This window comes from Cyanistes caeruleus, chromosome 1 (assembly GCF_971803275.1).
Source record: "Cyanistes caeruleus chromosome 1, bCyaCae1.hap1.1, whole genome shotgun sequence".
NCBI lineage: Eukaryota > Metazoa > Chordata > Aves > Passeriformes > Paridae > Cyanistes > Cyanistes caeruleus.
Window position 1 is genome coordinate 139,212,666 of NC_141701.1, and position 21,491 is coordinate 139,234,156.

At 37.2% G+C, this 21,491-nt stretch overlaps 1 protein-coding gene across 29 annotated transcripts in view; it reads right to left on the reverse strand.

Moving 5' to 3' along the window:
• PARD3 (par-3 family cell polarity regulator) overlaps window positions 1-21,491 on the reverse strand; it is a 487,559-nt gene that overhangs the window by 146,781 nt on the left and 319,287 nt on the right. For 11 of the 29 annotated variants that reach the window (XM_086863435.1, XM_086863382.1, XM_086863480.1 and 8 more), the window contains 4 exons: window positions 17,211-17,361; window positions 10,495-10,684; window positions 5,548-5,699; window positions 4,462-4,506 (listed from right to left, as the gene is read on the reverse strand). In XM_086863435.1, the coding sequence (XP_086719561.1) occupies window positions 4,462-4,506; window positions 5,548-5,699; window positions 10,495-10,684; window positions 17,211-17,361 (538 nt within the window). The remainder of the gene's footprint in view (window positions 1-4,461; window positions 4,507-5,547; window positions 5,700-10,494; window positions 10,685-17,210; window positions 17,362-21,491) is intronic. The other 18 variants (XM_086863442.1, XM_086863388.1, XM_086863522.1 and 15 more) reach the window with 3 other exon arrangements.

A 21,491-nucleotide genomic window follows, 5' to 3' on the forward strand; every position in this document is an offset into this window, starting at 1 on the left:
ACTTGTAAACAGAAACAAAAAATTCATACCCTCCCAGGTCTACACAACTCCTGCAGTTTGGTTCCCCCAGCACTCTGCAGTCCTGCTTGCTTGGTCAGAAATAAATGCACCCCAACAAATGAGAAATTTTATCTTAATGAATTCCCACCTCCTAGAAGGAGCCACCCTCTCACATACAGCCTGTACTTATTAGAGGGCTGAGGGTTCTGAGGATGGCTGGGGGTAGGGCACAGGGCCAGCTGGGACCAGGGAGGATTGGTGGCTTCCCAGCTGTGCAAACATGCTGCAGTCTGGAATCACCAAACTTCTGAAAATGGCAAGTCTAAGGCGAGTGTTTTACAGAACATTCTGACAAGTAAAAGCACTCCAATTCAGACAGTGCCCTATAAAACAGTCCACTTTCTAGCCCATGGTCAAATCTGCTATTCCTCCACTAATGCCTGCAGTACACAAGAAATGAGATTTGATTTTGCTTTGTACTTTTCAAGATTGTATTTTATTTTAAATTGTCTTTGAGACGGAAAAAATAATGAATGCTACATCTTGGAGAAAAAAGAGGAAATGGGACAATCATATATGAACCAGCTGTTTGACAGATCCAATTTCATATACAAAAGGAAAGGGTTTCCTCTTACATAGCAACTTACTGTAAACTTCCTTATTCCACATTCTGTTTTGCAACCTTTCAAATTAAATGCTCGTATATCTTTTCCTAATTACTGAGTGGCTCTTTTTGTAAACAGTAATTATAAAGAAGGCATTTATGTGCCCATTTGTGTTCAATAAAGACATTAAAAAAAGTTCCATTTCCTGACACCCAATACAGACCTTTGTGAGAACTGTATTTATGTAAGCTGTGTTTTCCCAAAGGATATCCCATCTGGGATATGACCTGATGTTGAGTACCGTAAAACTTTTAGTGGATTACATAAATTATAAGAATATTTATTGAACTTGGGTGGCCATGAACACAAAAGTGAACAGTTGCAGAATCTGAAATGGGGAAATTTCCTTTCACAAGCAAATTTATCAGTGTGATCATAGAGCTATGTATATTTTAATACCTTCACTATCTTCTATGGCTACTTCACAGTAAATCTACTATTATCAAAATATACAGTTAGGTGTCCCTGTAAATTGTGTGTTAAGAATTTATTACTAGAATTCACCAATCAGAAAGTGAGTTGTTTACCCATAATCTGGTAAAAACCAGCAAACTTTCTTTAAAATGGATTCTGTTTAAAATTTATGAGTCACATCAAAACGCTGTTTTCTAAATACAAAAATGTCAGCATTTTCCTCCAGCCTTTACATCACTGGTGGTAATCATCAGAAGCGTTATCTGCTCAGAATGAGTTCTACTTCTATTTTGACACCAGAATTTAAAGTAGAAAAAAGCAGAGGAAAAGACACATCTACCTAAAGCATATTTATATGACTGAGGATGAAAGGGATTCTTTTATCATTTTTAAAATTTGAAGTTTATCAAAATCTCCCTTTCCAACGATTTTCTTAACAAATATCCTTTGAGGTAGATTCATCCCTCTGCATTCCAGCATTCCTCCTGCCGTGACTGGCACCTTGCATTGTCCTCACAGCTTGGCAGTGCCTCTCCCTGCCCAGCACAGCCCCTGCCCACTGCTCATGCACCTCCAGTCCGTGTCCCCAGCTGGCCAGCCCTTGGGGACCAGGACCAAGCCTTGCCTCCCAGCCATGTACCATCCCTTGTTCGTGCGCGACTGTGCAGGTGCCTCTCCCACAGTACGGACACCTAGGAGACACTGAATATACAGACATCACATGAAGCCTGAGTGCTGCTCCCTATCCCAATCCTTTGTTTCTCCCTTGTGCTGACGCTGTTTAACAGCTCGCTGTGCCTCCCCTTATCTCACCCTAAGGTAATTATTTATACGGTGACACCAACCCGCTTGGGCGATTTGCAAAGGCAAAGCGCATGGTGTCAAGGGATATATGATGTTTTGTCCAGTGGCTAATTTTAGTCTATAAAGCAGGTTTTTCATCAGCACATTCTTTTAAATCATTTTAAATGACCATTTTTTTTCTTTCTGAAACATTATTTTTATGAGCTGCCAACTCAAATGCTACCTGCAACTGATGGCAAAAACTTCTCTGGATTTCATTAAACCAGTTTTGTGAAGGCGTAAAGTCTACTTTCTAAACACTTTCTTGAAGGACATTATCAGTAAGTCTATTTACTTAGTAACATCTGCTCCATTACATTTGATAAATTTTTCCATTTCTAGTTCGGTTCAGACACGAAGAGATTAACACTTCATCTGGGGAAGGCAGGGGAAGAATAAAGCAAGAAACTGCATCAAAAACAGTTTAATTTTGATTCCATTTAATAAAAGCTTAATTAAAAAGCATTGTGTAAAAATAAGTCAATAAATAATTTAAATAAATGTTATTTGATTTTTTTTTTCATTTTCATAACATGCATATGAAAAAATAACCACCTAGAGCTATAGTATGCCTGGGACTCTATAAATGAGCCATGCTCAATTGCTACTGAACATACTTCTAACCTCTAGGATGAACTGTAAACATTGCAAGGATTAGGTACTTCAAGTGAACTATAGAAAGAAAAATAATTAAAAAACTATAACAGTATCTAAGGCTGGAGAGTTCTGTGCTCTCCTTTTCAGCCAATACTATTAAATCCAACTGTGACAGTAACAGAGTTTGTTTTTATCTTTTCTAAAGTAAATACATGTTGAAGTTTTCTGGCTTCTAGAGTCCATTAAAGCATAGTTCACCACACATTTGAGCCTTTTTTTTTTTTTTCTTAGAACCAGACAATTTTTAAGCCAAACTACAGTAAGTGGTTTGTTTAACAGCAACATCCATCTTCAGTAATGGGAGATATCCAGTGTTTATATACAAAACCTGGTTAAAAGCACGCAAGATAAATAAAATAAAAGTACAGCAAAAGGTGTTTTCCTTTTTTCCAGCCATTGAAAAATTTTTCCGGCACATTTACTGTGCACAAAATATGTAACTGCCTAGTCCAGATGGCATGGTCATGCTCTTTCACCCAAGTTGTCCAATTTGTCTCTTTTTTTGGAATTTAATCCAGGTGTTACACATAGAGGAAAACTACACTCAATTCATACCACCCTCTACTGATACCACCAAAACCACTATGCACTTTTAAAACCTAAGGATTGTATTTTACTAAAAACCACAGGTTTTACACCATTCTAGCCACATTCCATTCAACTACACAGGTTAATAAGAAAATGAAAAATAATTCAGAACGATTTTGAGTTTGATCTTTAACTTGTTTTTATGTGAATAATGCTCAGAAGTGAAGGCAGTTCCTAAGCACTTATTATTACCACAACCATTAACACAATTCATACATTCACATTCTGATGGCTTTAATAACCCAAAAACATTCATATATTATGATTTTGTTTACTCATTCTTTTTTTGCAAAGTTGCAAGTCTGTGGCCATATTCTGCAATGTTTTAAAAGCTAGAAGGCTTATCTGTTCAAATAAAAATTATAATTTTATCACTTGATTACTTACAGCTTTTCAGTATTCCTATTCATGTTATACAGTCCAGTTAATCAGAGATGCAGTTCTGAATTACTAAATGTAAATTCTGTATGGAATGCACTATTCCTCAAATCAAGCTAAAATAAATAATATTTTCAGGTTAAAAAGGTGAATTGTTCCTAATTAGAGCTAAGTAATGTTATGGTGTCCTCTGGATCTAGCGTAATTACAAAAACATTCCATAGGTCAAAAGCTAACTTATATTAATAAATTATAAAGGTTCGTAATTGCAGTTGGTGCATTATTTTAATTACTGATAAAAAATATGCCGTGAAAGCCATTTCTCATTATCATTTTGTGAAACATTACAATGAATGGTATCTGGAAAATATTCTATTTACATATTCTTTTGCTCAGTTAAAATGCTCAAGTTTCAGCTCCAAAAGCAAATCAACTTGCACAAATAATCTTCAACTCAATGCACAACATGTACCTGATGACCACTTAAGGCAAAGGCAGCAGTTTTCTAATTAAAATAATTATTTTCAAGCACTGTGTTAGCACTGTAATAGCCAAACACTCAACTCTTCTAAATCATCTCTCTGTGCAATACAGTTTGAAGCTAGGAGGAGATTTTCCAAGATTTTTTTTTGAAAGGACAAAAAATCCCAAACAACTGAATATTTATGAGTTTAAGGTGTAGAAACAGGTGTCTGCCTACAATCACATGCGTGACCTGGCTGAATATACTACCCTAGATACTTATCTTTATAGAAAAAATTTATTTTTCTGTAGGACTTGATTATTCACAATAGAAGGCAGCCATGCAAATACTGGAATATTCATGTTTTCATGCAATTTGACTGGCAGTTCTGTAATTGTGGTAAGCTGCTTTGACCAAGGTTTCTATAGCAACAGCCTTACTGTCAATTCTTACCTGTTTTCTGGTCATCCATTGTACTGAGCTTAGTCTCGTCAGCTACTGTTAAAAGGTAAATGCATAACGGTTAGCCCAGTTAGTGCCCATGCCCCACATGCACTCAAAATTCCTTCTGGTTTGCATATTTTCTTCTCAAGTTAGGGGACCTTAGAAATGTCCTACTTCATGCAAATAAACTGCAAGATTAAGCAAACATTCTGGGTAGAAGTGGCAGCAGACTAGTAACCTTCATGCAGTGTCAGTCATGTTCACATCACAGGCAGGTACAGTATGTTATTGACACGTTAGCACACGGCAACTAGTCGAGACAAGTCAAGACCTCCAACCTGACTGCAGCCTGAGGAAGTTTGTGAATTAGGGGTTGTAGGCAAGACATTCACATGTAAAGGAGGGAATTGCATTATATTTTATTATTCTGCGTAGGGAATTCTTTGTGTTTAAACCATCAAAACTCACTGTTTGAGGTTACTAGAGTCTGCACTTCAGAATCTGAATTCAATGGCAGAAAAATTGATGGGCTTGTTAGCAATTACTTATTCTCAGCTGGATTATCAGTTAAAATGATCACTGTGATTGCCTGTCTTAGCCGCTGCTGCTTTATAGCGCTTCTGATATAAATATTAAAACTTGCGTCTCAAACAGATGTCAGACTAGGTCCCAATTTTTAATTCTGAATTCATCTACAAAATGAGAGGCTACAAAAGACCTTTAAGGCTAACTGCATTATAATGATGGACTGAGAATAAACCCGGCTACCCAGAACCACGCGGGGTACAGTTTTACACAATTATTCTATATGGATTGGTAAATGCATTTTTCACCTCCATTTTAAAAAATACTGTTTACTGCATTTGGGTATAACCATATATCCAGAGGGCTATGATATTTGAATGTATGGACATTTACAAACAACAAAGAACACCCAGGCCACTTGGCCATTCAAGTTAGTACTTTACTACCCACAAGGAGACATTATGTGCAGTACTACTGCACATGCACAATCTGTTTGGAATTATAAAATCTATATACTTACAACAGGAAAATCAGGTTCAAATAAAAAAAAATTGAAAAAACATCACTCACTACCTAGATCCATGCTTTTGGATTTTCGTGTTTTAACAAACTCCAACTGACTGGCATCTGAAAATTGCTTTGTACGCTTTTCTGACATGCTCTGGCGTCCAAAACCCTCTCGCTGGAAGGCAAGTACTGGATCAACATCTGGACTAAGAGTGCTGTAGGAAGGGAAAAAAATCATGGGAACATTTATCAAGATCACGCAACCTTTCACTCTTCAGAGAAAATCATTTATTTAGCACGTGACTTCTACCAACAATTAAGTTTTAAATACACCACTCCAAGTATTCAGTTACACACACAATGGATTTGTCTTACTGCATTAAGAAATTCTAGTTAAAAAGTACCAAGAATTTCACTCAAAGTTTTAATGAAAAATATACACAACTGGTGCACTTTATGTTCCTATAAGAACATAAAGTCCAACACAGGAATAATTTGTGGGACAATAAAACAGTTCTTTTTTCTTCCTGAGAAACAAATTTATTCTGTTGATAGAAAGTTATCTGGTCTGTCTCTATCAGAAAATGGTTTTAGTAAAGCATAAATAGAAACTGTCCTGCCGGAAGCCCGCAGAGCTTTAAACTTCCTAATCTAAAAACTTTGCATTAAAATTTCTCTCCATATGTGAAATTTCTTGTAGATTTTTCACAGCTTCTCCTGCTTTTAGCCTGGTTATGACAAACAACCATATTTTTACTCATTGCTTCCTCACAGAGCAAGTATTTGCCACAATGGATCCACAAGCAAATCAGAAATGGGGGAACTGTATTTGGTTCTTGTTTCTTCTGCAGGTTTCTAAAGTGACCTCAGCTCAGTGAGTCAAGTTTTCAGCCACTCAGAAACATGATGAAGATAGATATATTAATGGTGCTCAAACACTGGCAGAATCACGAGTGCAAGAATGCAAGCAAAATTTGGTTTGCAAGCTAAAAACATTTTTTCAAAAGGTGAGATTGTGTGCTGCTAGTAAACAATATGAAAGGAAATTCACAGAAAAACCTTCTGGCTCCTAGAAAAGAGGACAGTATATAGACCTCTACTTCAGCTGGCACAAAAAGAAATCAAAAGCATGAAATACTGAAAAAAACAGTATTTTGGACCATTGCTATCTATAGATATCCTATATATAAATGATCTCTCAAAATCCCCTCTTTGACTATTATTGTACTTCAAGATAAAAAAAAAGTTAAATATTTTTTTACTGAAATCTCTAAATGGATCTCTAAATGCCACTCAAGATATTGTGTTTAGTTTAGTACCATGCTACTAAGGAATCATTTTTACTCTAAGGTCTAAGTATAATACACCTCTCATTCCTAGTGAGAAACAGGAAAATAGTGAATTTCTGCAAAAAGCAACTTACACGTTTAAATTCTGTAACATGTACATGTTTATGTATGCCATGTACTCTAATTTACAGAAGTATCTTTGATCAAGAAACACCTGGGTATCAGGGAAAACAGTGAAAAAGAGGTAAAGTGTCCAAAGGCATAAAGTACTATAAAGGACTAAAATCACTGTCCTCATTACCAGGCAGCCAAAAAGAAATTCAGTCTAGTAACAGCACATTTACAAATAATAAGATATGTGCCTGTGAAAAGCATATAATACTTCAGTGTGAGCAGGATCAGAACTTATGTGAATAAAGCCAATGTCAAGTGCCTTTTGACTTTAATGTTTCTGGCTCAGGCTCATAATGTTTTACATTTAATTACTGCAACTATTTCAGAGATGTCTGCGCAATTTAGCAATGTTCTCAAGCATATGCTTAAAAGCTCTGATGAATCAGAGACCAAACTCAAAAATAACTATTTAGTCCTAACATTCACTCCCACAAAATAGGGAAAAAATTATCTCCACATGATAGAAAGATAAAACAGACAAGGCCAATATACACTTCTAGCATTTATGGCAGTGCAACACGTAGCTGACTAAGACGCACCTAAATCTGAAAACGTCCTCCAAAGTGACTCAAACTGAACTTACAGGGTTTCAACACCTTTCATAATCAGATCATAATTGATTTTCCCAAGGCCACACAGAAGTTTCTGGCTCCCTGCTAGTCAGCCCTGTCTCTAAAGGCCAGAAAAATGTGATTTTGCTAAGTGAGAATTTTTTTCCAGCAACATCTGTTAGCACTGGCTCACGTTTGTTAAAATGACTGGCTTCATCTTGCTGAACAAAATGTATCCTGTGACACTTTCTTCAAAAGAGGTGAACTTACAAAATTATTTGTTTTGGCTGTATGCTTCTTTTTTCATACAGGCTGGCTTTGATCCACTTATATAAAACTTCTAGTAGAGCAGAATATCATTTCCAAGTAAACACAGCACACACTTAATATATTGAACTTCAAGTCCTAAGAACAGACTAAAACTAGAGTGTCAAATGCAACTTGAAAAGGACACCACAGGTCCCAGAGAGAGCAGTAGGGTCTGGACATGGCATCAGCAACTGGGAATTTGGGAGGCTGGAACCCAGCACTTCCACTGACACCACCTTTAGAGACATTCTGCTTTTCTGATCTGCCCTTGTCTCACCTCCCTTCCCCACATACTAATGAAGGGAATTATTATTACATGTTTGCACAGTATCCTGCACCCTAAAGGTGCTACTTAGTGCATTTATTTGAGCTTTATGCAGAGTTCTGAATTTTCATGTCCTGTTTTACTTCTATTATTAATGATCCAAGAGTGTGTTTCAGTAATTAAGGAAGGAGTGAATCAAAGGAGTCTGAATGTGCCTACATGGTCTAAAAGTATTCAAAAGTCCTCATGAAGAGCCACAACTTCAAAAGCCAGTGAGCACAGAGCAGGAATTAATGCCCCTAAAAATGCCATATTTTAATACTTTTTAACTACATCAATAAAAGACAGAGGTGAATTTAGTGCAAGACATTAAGCAATGCCAAATGCAATTTACTATATTCTAGAATACTTAACAAATAAGATTTCTGGAATGACAGCTGATCCTTAAAAGAATGTAACCGTCTTCTGACCCTCAATGTTATTAAAATTCCATTTATTAATCCTGTCTTATTGGCCCTTTGTTTTCATAACATTTTCATCAAGGATTAGGGAGATATTGTGAGGCTGAAAAAGCTTACATTTTCTTCTGTGATTCAGAACAGCTGCCATTCTTGTTTGGATAACCCTTCATCCATATTCTTAGTTTTACCCTTTGTGCCTTCCAGCAAAATCATACAATGCACCTTCGTTTTACAAGTCTTCCTTCATCCATTAGCAACAGGAAATTATAGCAACAATCTAATTCTATTGCTATTTACTTTTTTTTTTTTACAAATAGAATACATTAGATACTATTACTAAGCATGACACTGATCTAACTCTTTCAAGTGCCATTGTTTCTGAAGATCTTTACAGTTTCTCATACACACACTTAAAATTTTTTTGAGTGTGATAAATTCTACAATATCTAATCCCTGTTTTTACTGTAATTTCATTTACAAAGAAGTGTATGAATAGTAAGTCACACTGCAGAAGTCAATGAAAAGCATCTGCAGTGTTCAAATGGACTTTAACTTATTTCACAGGATTTTGCTCACATTCTGCTAAAAATACTCCCTCAGAAATAAGCCATTATGTGCAGGCTTGAGTACCATGCTATTTAAATGTCTCAGATTCTCAGCTCTAAAAGCTTTTACAAAAGACAAGTGGACATTTCATGGACCCAGATTACGGGTATCACTTGTCTATAAGAAGGAACTGCAACATCAAAAAAAAAGTAAATGAGAATGAAAAAATTACATTTTCATATGGTCATTAAAATGGAGCTTAAAATACAGCATTCAATTCCTGGATATAAGATGAAATAAACTAGTTTAAAGCAGAGAAGAAGCTGACAGGTGCATATCAGCTGGCAGGTGCTATTGCTGTTTTATTAAGATATTGCTGACACATTCATAACAGGCTCAAGAGACAAGAAAAATAAGAAAATTCATGTACTTCACACTATTTGTGGTAATTATCTAGCTTCAAGAAGTAGCAGCGTACAGAGGTGGGCTTTTATTTTGCTATTACTATAGATAATTACAGGACTTGTAAATTAAATCTTAGATCTGTATTAATTGTACTAACTAAGCAATAAACAGTATTTCTTTGCCAGGAACTTAAGCAAGTCAATAATGGAGCTCAATACATTTCTCATTAAGGCTCTTATGTTAAAATGTGTTAAAGTAATTGGAGAGTCAACCTAAGACTCACTAAAGTTATTTTTACTATGGATTAAACATATAAAGTTACTTTCCCTAGTTTTAAACGTGGAAATGTTACTTTCCATATATTCAAATGTAGAGCTATTACAGTATTTTGTCTTTGCATATCATCTAACAATATGAACAGTAGTTCTTCACACATAATGAAGAAATCTTAACTAGCCCTTTTTGCACAAGGATTAACACAGAGAAAAAACAAACAGCTTTGACCTCTAAGTAGATTTAAAAGATTAACACATAATTAGGAAAAGGAAGGAGGTATACAGATGTACTGAGATGCTCTTAGATATAGAGTGGAATATGAAAATAAAATCTGTTTTATAAACTTTGAAATATTTACAGTGAGGTTTATAAATTACAATTTCCAATCAGTCTTTCATCTGTCATAAACTCAACTGTTTAAATTTTGGTAAGTTTATTTTTTTACAAAAGCTAGGTCAGTTAGCAATTAAATTAAAGTGAGATCATCAAAATAACACAGCTATGTACTGTCTAAGTAACATTTCCACAAATATGCTTTAACACAGCCCAAAACTGCAACCAGAAATATCTGTACAGACTTCCTCCCTGAAACAGGGACAATTACCAGTTTGAAAATAGTAAAATTCAAATGTGATAAAAAATAATTAAAATTAACAGCAGCCAAAAATGCAACTAAAGGAAAATATGCAACTACAGCTCTCTCTTTTTTTGGTTCCACTAAACCATGCTCTTACCAGTCTGTTGACTCATTAATTGCAGCTTTAGCCCATCCACCAGTATCAACAGTGCCAAACCCGACATCATCATGGGAGCTGGATGATGACTGGTCAGAGAGATGAGGAGGAAGGACCGACAGCCTGTCATCTTCAATAATGACAGTGTCATCCTGGGGCATGTTCACTGTTGGAGACAGCTGATATTTACCTGGACAAAAGGGAGAAAAAAACCCCAAAACTAAATAATGACAGCGTGCAGAGATTGCCTTGAAAAATATTACATCACAGATGATAAAATGTTATGTCAAACTGCAGTGCTACTGACAGGAGTGACACAACGCAGATAATCAAATTAACTACGTCTCACTTTGTGCCCATGTTCCTGTGCAGAGGTCTGAAAAGTGATGCACACCGGCTATTTCTGTGGCCTACTGCAAGACCACAGGGTCACAGAAAGGCTGAGGTTTGGAAGAGACGTCTCTTCTGTTCCAACCCCTTCCATTCAAACAGACACCTACAGCCATGTGCCCAGGACTCCAAACAAATTGCTTCTGAGTATTGTTTCTGCACCACCTCCCTCAGCACTCTGTGCCAGAACATGGTCACCCTTACACTGCAAAAGTGTTTCCTGATGTTCAGAGGGAACCTCCCACGTTTCTGTCTGTGCCCATAGTCTCAAGTCCTGGCTAAAGATCTGTTCAAAAGCACCTCTCCCAGAACACAGTATCTCCACTTATGTCTCCTTGTTTGGTAGAAGCAAAGAATGTACTCCACAAGGACTAACAGAGGCCACCGCTTTTCCTTATCAGTCTGGTGGCCATGAAATGAGAAATTGTTCAAGTGATGTTGGGAAGTGGACACATGCAAAATGTGGAGAAAAAAAAATTCCAAATTCTATTATCAACAAATTCAAGTAAGTTTTAACACTTTTGTTAAAACCCTTAAACAAGAGCCATATGATAGGGACTATATCAAGACTCAGCATTAGTCTGTTCAGTGGCAGACTTCATCAGGTAAATTTGTGAGAGTACTAGTTAAAAGATGGTATGATCTTACTAAAACAATTTGTAAAATTGTCACATCTCATGAGAAGAAACACACTAGCTTAATCAACCATTAATCTGACAGCACTGAAAATTATTCTAAAACTATGATGCACCAGAGTAATGCATCACAAAACTTCTATTTCCATAACTTAAACTCCTTCTATGGACATATCAATTATTTCCACACTTTACTTTCACTATAGATATGGAAAAAAAATATGAATAATTAGGGGAAAATAAAGTTTTCCCTTTTTTTTATAAAGGTTTCAGTTACCATCACTAGCTTTGCACACAATTATTAATAAACAAACAAAACCCTATGTATAAAGTGGCAGCTAAAATCCTCACTGCACTAGATAATACATATAGTAATGTTTCCAAAGAGGGGAAAACTGGGTCCAAAAGAGATCATTGAAGATGGCTGAAAAAGTGTCTGGAAGTAAAATGAACTGCATGGTGAACATCTCATCACTATCGAAGTGAAATGAATGTATGCAGTTTGCATAACAGCTGATTCTGCCCAGAAATAGTTCCTTTGATGGACAGGTTAATGTTTAGCCTGGTAATGTACTTCTTTCCAAATATAATGTCTATACAAGACTGTTAACTCTGCAGTTAATAATGTCTCCAAAGAATTGATTGTGAAAAGGTATAACCTTATGGCATTCGGCAGATTGAACTTCCCATTTGAGAGGCTACAGTAATTCAGTAACACTTTTAACTTTTCACTACCCTGCTTTATATCTGACAAGGGTGAAGACTGACATTTTAATAGTTGCTTTGCAATTTAGGAGAAAACCCATCTGACGTGCCTATGCTTTTCAATTGTGAATGAAGCTAAAAACAGGTGAAAGGCTTCACCTCCAGCAGATGGTTGGACAGACCTCAGCACTGGGCTCAATCCATGCTCTGCAGAGAAGCTGAAGTGGACAGAAAATACCCCTGGAGAATTAATTCCACAAGTGTTGTGAGAAACCTTACAAGGAAACATCAAAGAAACTTCAAACCCAGTAATCTTCAGTATATTTGACTGATCTACAAATCTAAGGCATTGCTCAGCCTGTCTACAAACCTCTTCAAGAAAATAATTTTCCCTCAGGCTAGAAAAGTGCTATTTAGACTATGAAATTAAGACTCTGACTACAAGTCCAGTTTTGCATATATTAATTCAACTTCAGTGAGATAGTCTGTAACAACATAAAGTATTTTGGACACTGTACTAAGCAAGGTAAAACATTCTCCCTTTCAAATGTTTCTCATCTTAGGACAATGCTCAAATGCTCAAATTTCCTGGTCAAATTACCAATCTAAAGAAACACAGCCTGAGGACCATAAGCTATAGGGCAAGAAAGGTTTCCCATCTGTCTATGCAGAAAAAGAACTCCAGAGCTCCAGTACCAAGTGGCTGGTCTCCAAGTATATGAGGATTTTCATCCTAGAAGGAAAAATATGCCAAGCAGCATATTTCAGAAAGTATTATACACCTTCAAACCTATTATACACCAGAAAATAGTTTGTACCTGAATTAAACCACCAGCATAAAGGACTTCAAAAAAACCCTAAGTACCTAGTATGAATAACAGATTTATTTATGAAGAACTAAACTGCTCCAGGTCCTTTCAAATCTTGAAATTCCCTGAAGTTCGGTTAATATGTTTGCTAGGATAAGTTGGCTCCCGTACTGACACTGCATTGTCATGGAACTCTTTCTGGCTCCATCCTCGTGATTTTACTATTGCTTTCTCTTTAAAGGATGGCCTACAAAATCTGTTGAACACTCTCACCGTATGTTCCAAACCCAGTATTACCTTATGAATGACTCATGAGCAATTTGATACTGTGGGATTCAGACCAATAGTACAATGAATGCCTGGAGAATGACTAAAAACAAAAATTTCTCCACTGTATGCAGGCTTTGGATTTCAAGAAAGTGCTCAGATCTGTCAACTCTTGCAGAAGAGCACCACATTTTGATGAGATTCCTAGCCAAGGAACTACATTCTGATTGTAAAGGGTTATTTTCATTTCACTGAGACACACACTCTACAGCTCTAGCTAAATTTTTGTCAGTAGTGCTTCCTCCTAATTCTACCCTTAAGACAGCAATTATTTATGTAGAGAACAGAGTATTTCCTGTTGTGTAGGAACCATCAAATTTTACAAAGTTCTGGGGGATCCTTCAGGATGAAAAGCAGATTCAGTGCAAGTGATTGTTAATCTGTGTAACCCCCCAATAAGTAACTTCTGTTTAGTCACCGTTAGCAACAAAACCCACCACGTTTATAAAAAAAATATCAGCAACTAGAAGAAGGAGATGAAAGAGGACTTTGTACTAAGCTGTTTGTTGAATAAGAATAATTTATATAGGCAGCAGCTATATATTTGTGTATTGCAAAACTCAGGAGCACAGTGCAAGATATACAAGAATGGTATGTCAGAAGACAACTTGAATTTTTAATTTTAGAGCCAAGCAAATGGGTATAACAGTTGTTATTCTGAATAACTTGCACCCTGGAAATGTTAAAATATATAAATAAAGGGTTTATTACAGCCACCTAATTCTTAAAAGACCCACTTTGTATAAATAAAATATCCCATCTCTTCCAGACCAAAAACCTGAATACAGAAAATTTTATCTTTTCTACATCAGAAATTTTCAGTGAAATATTACCAAATGAAAAATTATAAGAAAATCTGTAACAGCAATAACCACTTAGAAAAGTACATCAAAATGAGAATCATCAAAAACATGAAAATATTCATGTAACTTTATTGCAGTAAGCAAACATTATTTTACATAATTTAAATCACATCCCAAAATTGGTATTTTATTCCCACTCTCACAGCAAGGCTCTGACAGCCAGCTCTTGCTTGTCAGTTATGAAAGAGTAAGGAAATTGTCTTAAATACCTTTCCTGAAATTACATTAATGGTATTTAGAACAAAACAATCTTAAAATCTTTGTTCTAACTTTAAGCAATTACTAAAACATCAGGCATTTTCCTGACTTTGAGATTGTTACTTTTGAATAGTCTAACTTAGGAAGGAAGACAACTCAAACCCATCCAAGAGCAAAAGCAGCAGGAAGACCTACTGCATTCGTGAAAACAGGCTGTCCTCTCCTCACTAAAAGTACTGAGAACTTAAAGTTACATTGTTAAATCCATTGAGGGGTATATCAGAAGACATCAGCTGATTCAGAGAGCTCATAAAATGGCTTCTTGCTCTGGGGAGAGCACTCAAGGGAAGCAGAGCTGCATAAAGCACTCTGCTGGGCTTGTTTCCATGGGCAGGACTGGTGTGGGAAGGTACAGACCTCCAGTGTTCTCCAGCCAGATTGTTCTTAGGATCAATCCTCACTTTTAGGCCAATATTCAAGAGAGGAAGAATCATGTAACACCACACAAACATTCTCAGGAAAAGAAAAAAAAACCCTGCTTTTTTGTCATTACCAATGCCAAAAAAGACAGGGATTCCACTGCATAAAAATGACTGAGTCTTAAAAATGTTAGCTATTCTGAAACAAGCAACTGTACCTATCTCTCCCAATAGGAAATACCTCTCTGTTGTACGACACTGCAAGAAAACTTGCATGCAAAAGATTATGAACACTGCAGTTTTAAATTAGTGGCACTGATTAATTCAGAAAAAATAGTCTATTAGAAAACTGACCCTTCCCCAAAAACTGGGTTCAAACTTCACAGGTCTGTGAAGCTGCTGTGATTGCAGAAGGGAACAGTCCAGTCCTGGAAAGGCTGGTTTTCAATTACACACCACTAGATCACCTTTACTACAAGGTTCAGGCACAATTTGATTTTCCACTAACTTGTTTCCACTAAAGGTTCAATGGATTAAAGTCACAACCAAACAATTTTCTACATAGTTCCTGGTCCCTGAAAACAATTCAGAAAAACAATGATTCACAGGAAATCAAAACATTAACTTTAGGTTATAAGACTCTTAGAAAATGAAGGATTAGATGTTAACAGCCTTGAAAATATTTTTTTTTTATTTTTATTTTAGTTTAAACATCAATTACTGGCTACTGATAAAGGGATGACACCAGACTGATGAACTACTAGTTCAATTTGGCATGGCAAATCTTGTGCTCCTCTGATGTCAAAGGAAACTGCATTGCTGACACACGTGCACCCAGATTCTCTCAGGGTTCTCCTTCCCCCACCAACGGACAACGTGTTCAAGTGATAATTTGTTAACACTTACACGAGCTCTGTGTGTCAATCCTCTGCAGCACTGATGGAAAAAGCAGAAGGCAGTGCTTTGCAAATGTTTTATCTAAAGCCTTGACACCACAAGAACTAGTACTTCCTATGGGAGAATAGTGCTAAAGACTTCAAATTATTTTATCACTCTATAAATTTGTTGACAAACAAATACATTTTTTCCTAAATTTTTCTCTCTAAGAGCATATGACTTTGGGTGACAAGGTTTCACACTGCCTTGATTTTCATGTGCACATTTTTTCTTCCAAGCTACACAAAATGAAATAGAATAGAATATGATATGTTTCTAATTACTATTGCCCAATTGCACAAAAAAGGACAAAAGACTAATGGAAAGAAATACCCTAAATAGCGAACTTGTGGATTTTCAGACAGTTTAACAACAGTCCTACCACAAAGAAAATGCAAACCCCAAAACACAAAAATTATTTTAAAAAGAAATTATGGGAAAAAAACCCCCAAAAAACCTAATCCAAATAAAAAAATATAGTGTGAAAAATATACACGAACTGTTGACTGGAAAAGCCTAAATGGTAGACTAATTTTCCGAGGCTGAAAACTAATCTAAAGCAATTGAAAATGAAGTAAAGCTTTGCTTCATATCAAGTTTATAGCAGCATACTCTAATATATTCTGTGTATCTAATACATTAAAAAAAAAAGTCCTAGATTTAATAGCCATGTCTTCTTTTCAAAACTTGCAACTCAGGCGAACAATTGTCACGTCTTCTGTCAGGTGTTATTTTCATCAAGCTGCTTTTTGTGTTTAAACTTGAAAATCCTTTCAAACTAATCCCATCCTAGTCAGTAAATCCAACCACTCCTGTGTCAAGGCAAGTCTTTATTACCTAGTTCTGTACATCAGAAGTTGAATTGCTGAAAAGCAAGCACTAATAACCTCATTATCCACTGGGACCATGCAGATGGTAGGGCCCAGAATCTACACAAGGGATGTTTAAAATTAGTTATGAGGTTTTAAAATTGGTGTCCTATAAAGCAAAAATTCAAATAAATTAATTAGTCTCCTAATAAGCATAAATCGATGCAAGTTTGCCTTATTTATTTTTGTATTTTAATAGGACTGAAACAGAGAAGAAGGAATGATGAAAAAAAATTGTGAATTTTCATGAGTCACTGACTTTGATGCAACACAGCGATTAGACCAACCAATAATTTATAGTCCCAAATCAGACACTGAAAGCCCATGTTAAATACTACTATTACTCATTCTATGACCCGTCACAGGATACAAAATTCACTTTAGAATCCAGCTTTACCTTCTTCCTCACTATCCAGAAGGCTTGTGTAGAAGAATTTTAAGGCATGTTTTAATGGTCAGAGCAACCTCCATGTTCCCAATTCCCTCATAACACATTAATCACCCTTCAATGAATCACAGAGAGAAAGAAAAACATGCCCTGCTTAGCAGAGCTGCTTTGCCTCACCCACTATCCTGCCCAACGCCACGTTCTTTGTGGGCGACTCGCTGAGACCCTCGATCCCGCCGTAGAGGGAGTGGGAAATCCTCCGCTCCCGGTCATCCAGCAGAGTCTCTATGGGCAGCTCTGGCCCCGAGGGGCTCCCAGGTGATTCCAACTGCAAAGAGAGGGGAAAATTAGTGCCCAGGGTCCCCTTAACCACATGGGGGAACTGTAACAAATCGCCTAAGGCCTAGACCTGTCTGAGCACCAAATGAGCTAGAACTTCTCATCCTGGACAGAGATAATTTGCAATGACAGCTCTGCCTAATGACCAACTTTCTAACCCCTTTACACTGCACCCCCCACAGTGCCCTGTCATATTTCAAAGCCTTCAACAGAAAATTGGTGGAAAAAAACCCATTCCATTTTGGTGTCTCTTTGTTGGATAATTTCTTAAACAGACAGTTGGGCTGTTTTCAATACCATCAGCAGACAGCTGGGCCATCTTCCACACACTGACAGCTGAACACAACCAGGCCCTTGTCAGGAGCATGGAACGGGAGCTCTTATTTGGAATTGGGCTGCTGCTGCCACAGCGGTGCAACTTGCTTTCAAATGAAATCATCGCACTCCAAAGTTTTGTAGTTAGGAACAAAAGAAAAAAAACACAGAAGTGGTCAGACTTCACCATAATTTTATTTTTGAGTTTTTTTCTCCGTCTTTCCTGACTGCAGAGTAAATAGGTCTTACATGCTTCATTCAGCCTGGAAGATCCTCTGATCTCTTGCTGCAGCATCCAGGCAAAAACACAAAAAACTGAACTGTCAAGACCTGGGGTGCCCTCCACCCCAGCCCTCAAAGCCCTGGAGCTGCCAGGTCCCTGCCCACCACAACTGCAGCCAGACCCTCCAGGGCATCACAAGACAGATGAAGCGTGTGGTGGAAGTGATGGACACAGGCTGCTTGGCCACGTGCACAGGAGAGCAGAAAGGCTGCATATACAGCCTCCTGCCCACCCCAGCTGCTCTCCTGCAGAAGGCTTCCCTGAATGTCTTCCCAGCCCAGCCTTTGCTTGCAGAAGCTGGTCATCCCCTGTTTTCCTACAGTTGCCTCTCAGATTTTTCAAGAGGACAGGAAAAAAGTCAAGTTCTCCTTGGTGAGCCCCAGAGAAGCAGAGCTCAGGAGAACACATTACCCATGAGAAGCAAAGAAAATAACTTGGTATCATCTACCTGGATTTAGCAGCCCCATCAGCCACAGCTCTGCTGTCAGCACAGCCCCCTGGGAATGAGAAGAATGAGTATCTGTGCACTAAGAGGGGTCTGTGGATGCCCCGTGTAGAAGGGCCCAGCTGCTCCCTGCAGAGATAAGAGTCCCCACACTATGGCCCAATCCTCACACCATCCAGCCTTCCTGCTGCCCCTAAAGCTCTTGGTTCACCTGGGCTCCAGCACCCTGCTGTCCTCTCAGTAATGCTACCAAGGTGCTTCACCAAGACCATTAAACCAATTCACCCAAACATTGTGAGCTGAATTCAGCTCTATTAAAAAGTAAACATCTATTAAAAAATAGATGTGTTTTGTAGAAAAGTACTATGAACTCCAATATCAAAGCAATAACTCTTCTCACTTCTTCATGCCACTTCATTTTGAAGCATATAGTTAAATCTTAAAAACAGTCTCCTTACACAAATCCCACAGCATTTATTTCATATATATCGAAATACAGTGGGGACAAGATACTGAAAGATACTGAGCTTGCTGCAAACTATTTGAAGCCACTGGAAATGCTTATTCCAAGTACTGACTGACCTCCAAGCAAGCACGAAAGTAGTTCATAGTTTCAGGAATTACAACAACAAGCAACATGTTTGCTGGTCGTTTTTTCTTTTTGAAACAGCTGCCTATTATTAATCACTCCACCCGCACTCCCCAGACAACTAAGAAATGTATGCTATGAAAGAGTTTAAAAAATCTGCTTCAAGGGCTACAAAGCACTTGGCCCCATTCTCCAGCAGAGGCTTTGAAGTGAGCCCGATGGACGGGCGACTTGTGACACGCGGGCGCTGGCGCCCGGGGGTGGAGGGTGTCGAAACACCGCATTACGGTCGGGGAGACCGCGACTGGGAGGTCGCAGACTCTGTAAAAATTATTATTTCTGTTCAAAGCCATCATCTGTTTAATATAAATGAGATATTTAATGAAGTTCCAAATTGTAGACTTATCTCTCCTAGTTTGATAAGCACCGAGGAGATTTACTGCATCGGAGGGTCAACACAATTACAATTGGAGGCACGTCAAGCTGCAGGAGAATAATAAACTTGCAGTGCAAGTGAATTAGACTCAATAAGGTTCAAATTGTGAAATGAGGATTTGTTTTATTAGTTTTTTTAAATTGCAGATTACAACTGACAGCTTTACTGAAAAGTAAATTAAACAATATTTGCAGACTCTGTTATAAAGGAATCTAAGGCGCATTTGAAAAGAAATGTTAACTTCTGAAACACTGTATGAAAAAATGAGCATAGCAACATTAGACTGCTTGAGAGCATAAACTTGCATGATAAAGGTACTAAATTATGAACTACCCTTTATTTCACTGACTTTAAATAAGGTGTGAAAATATCAAAGTGCTTTGGGATTTATTCTCCCAGTGCTATATTGATGACTTTATGTAACAAGTGTCCAGCTTTTAGTGAGTCCTTTTTTGTGTGACAAGCCATCAACTTTCAGGCTCGCTTCTCTCCCTCAAGAGATTTTCAGAAAGACACTGACAAGAAGATGGTTCAGAAGCAGAGAAATATAAAGAAATGCACTCGTGATAATACAGTAAAGTACAGAGTAAATAAAAGAAATAGCAGGAGTGTTGCATTTATATGGCCATGTTTTGTAAAGTGAATCATGACTTTCATGAGTAAAACTTTTTCTGTTTCTAATTAGCATCTCAAAAGATGGGTTTAAACAAAGGCATTGACAGCCAGCTACACAAATATTTTACAGAAAATACATTGCTTTTTACAAAACACCAAAAATTAGACAACTGGCTGTCACAAAAAAACCCCCAAAATGCCTTTTCCTTACATTGTTAACACAAAGTTTGTGCAAGAAACAAACCATAGAACTTGGAAACTGTGTTGCAGGCAAGAGAAAAATTAAAGGTCCAAAGCAAGATTGCAGTTCAAATTGATTATGTTCTTCATGATGCATTTCTAATATAGGGCTAGAATTACACATTCTAATTCCTTCTCTTAGCCACTCTTAGTGCTATCTTTTGATATAATTTTGATATAATTTGATATATATTTTTGCTTTAATTTCATTTGATTAACTGATAAAGAGTGGGTCATATAAACAAGTTATACAAATTCCTAACTTCATTAAAGGCCTGGCAAGGAAAGAAATCTGCATGGCAACTGGCCCCCTATCAACAGCTACTGCAGCACCCCTTGGTGTGCCAGTTCAGAGTCACAGACCAAGTGAGGGTGGATGAAACCACTGGAGATTATCTAATTCAACCTCTTGCTCACAGCAAGGTCTGTAAGAGCAGATTGCACAGTGCCCTGCCCAGCTGGGTTTTGAAATCTCCAAGATCAGAGACTCCCCAAACTCTCAGGACAAGTTGTGCCAGTAGTGCCTCTAGGAAGGACTGTTTTTTTTCATATGTGTGAAGAAATTTCTTGTATTTTGGTCTGTGCCTGTTGCTTCTTGTCCTGGCACTTGGCAGCCCTGAAAAGAGTCTGGATCAGTATTTTTTATATACTTTTTTATTACTCTCATCAGGTATTTATAAACACTGACTGGTAAGATCCCTTGATCTTTCTTCTCTCTAGACTGAAAAGAGAGTTCCCTCTCTGGATCCTAGCACTGATCTACACTAAATGATCATATTCGTAAAAATGCAATAAAACCTCCCATACTACAGATTGCCTGTAGCTTCTTTTCTCTCCATTCTCTTAAATTAAAAAGAGAAGCAAGATTAATTTTTTTTTAAATAAAAAGAGGTCCCTACCCTGACCCTTTGTCATTCAGATAAAAACCAGCTGTTTGCTAAAGCACTGTCTGTACTAGCTAGCCCAGCTGCTGCTTATCTAGATGATAAAAGGACAAATAATATGGTCCCTTTAACTTAAACACCACCATCCATCCTATCTGAAGTTATGTACATAAATATGAAAAAAGTTTATGCGCAAGAAGAGTGCCAAAATATGCAAAGCATAAACAATCTTTTTCTTTCTTTTTTTTTTTTTCTTTTTTTTTTTTTTTAAATGAAACAAGAATCAGACTCCCTTTTTCCTTCAGAAAATAA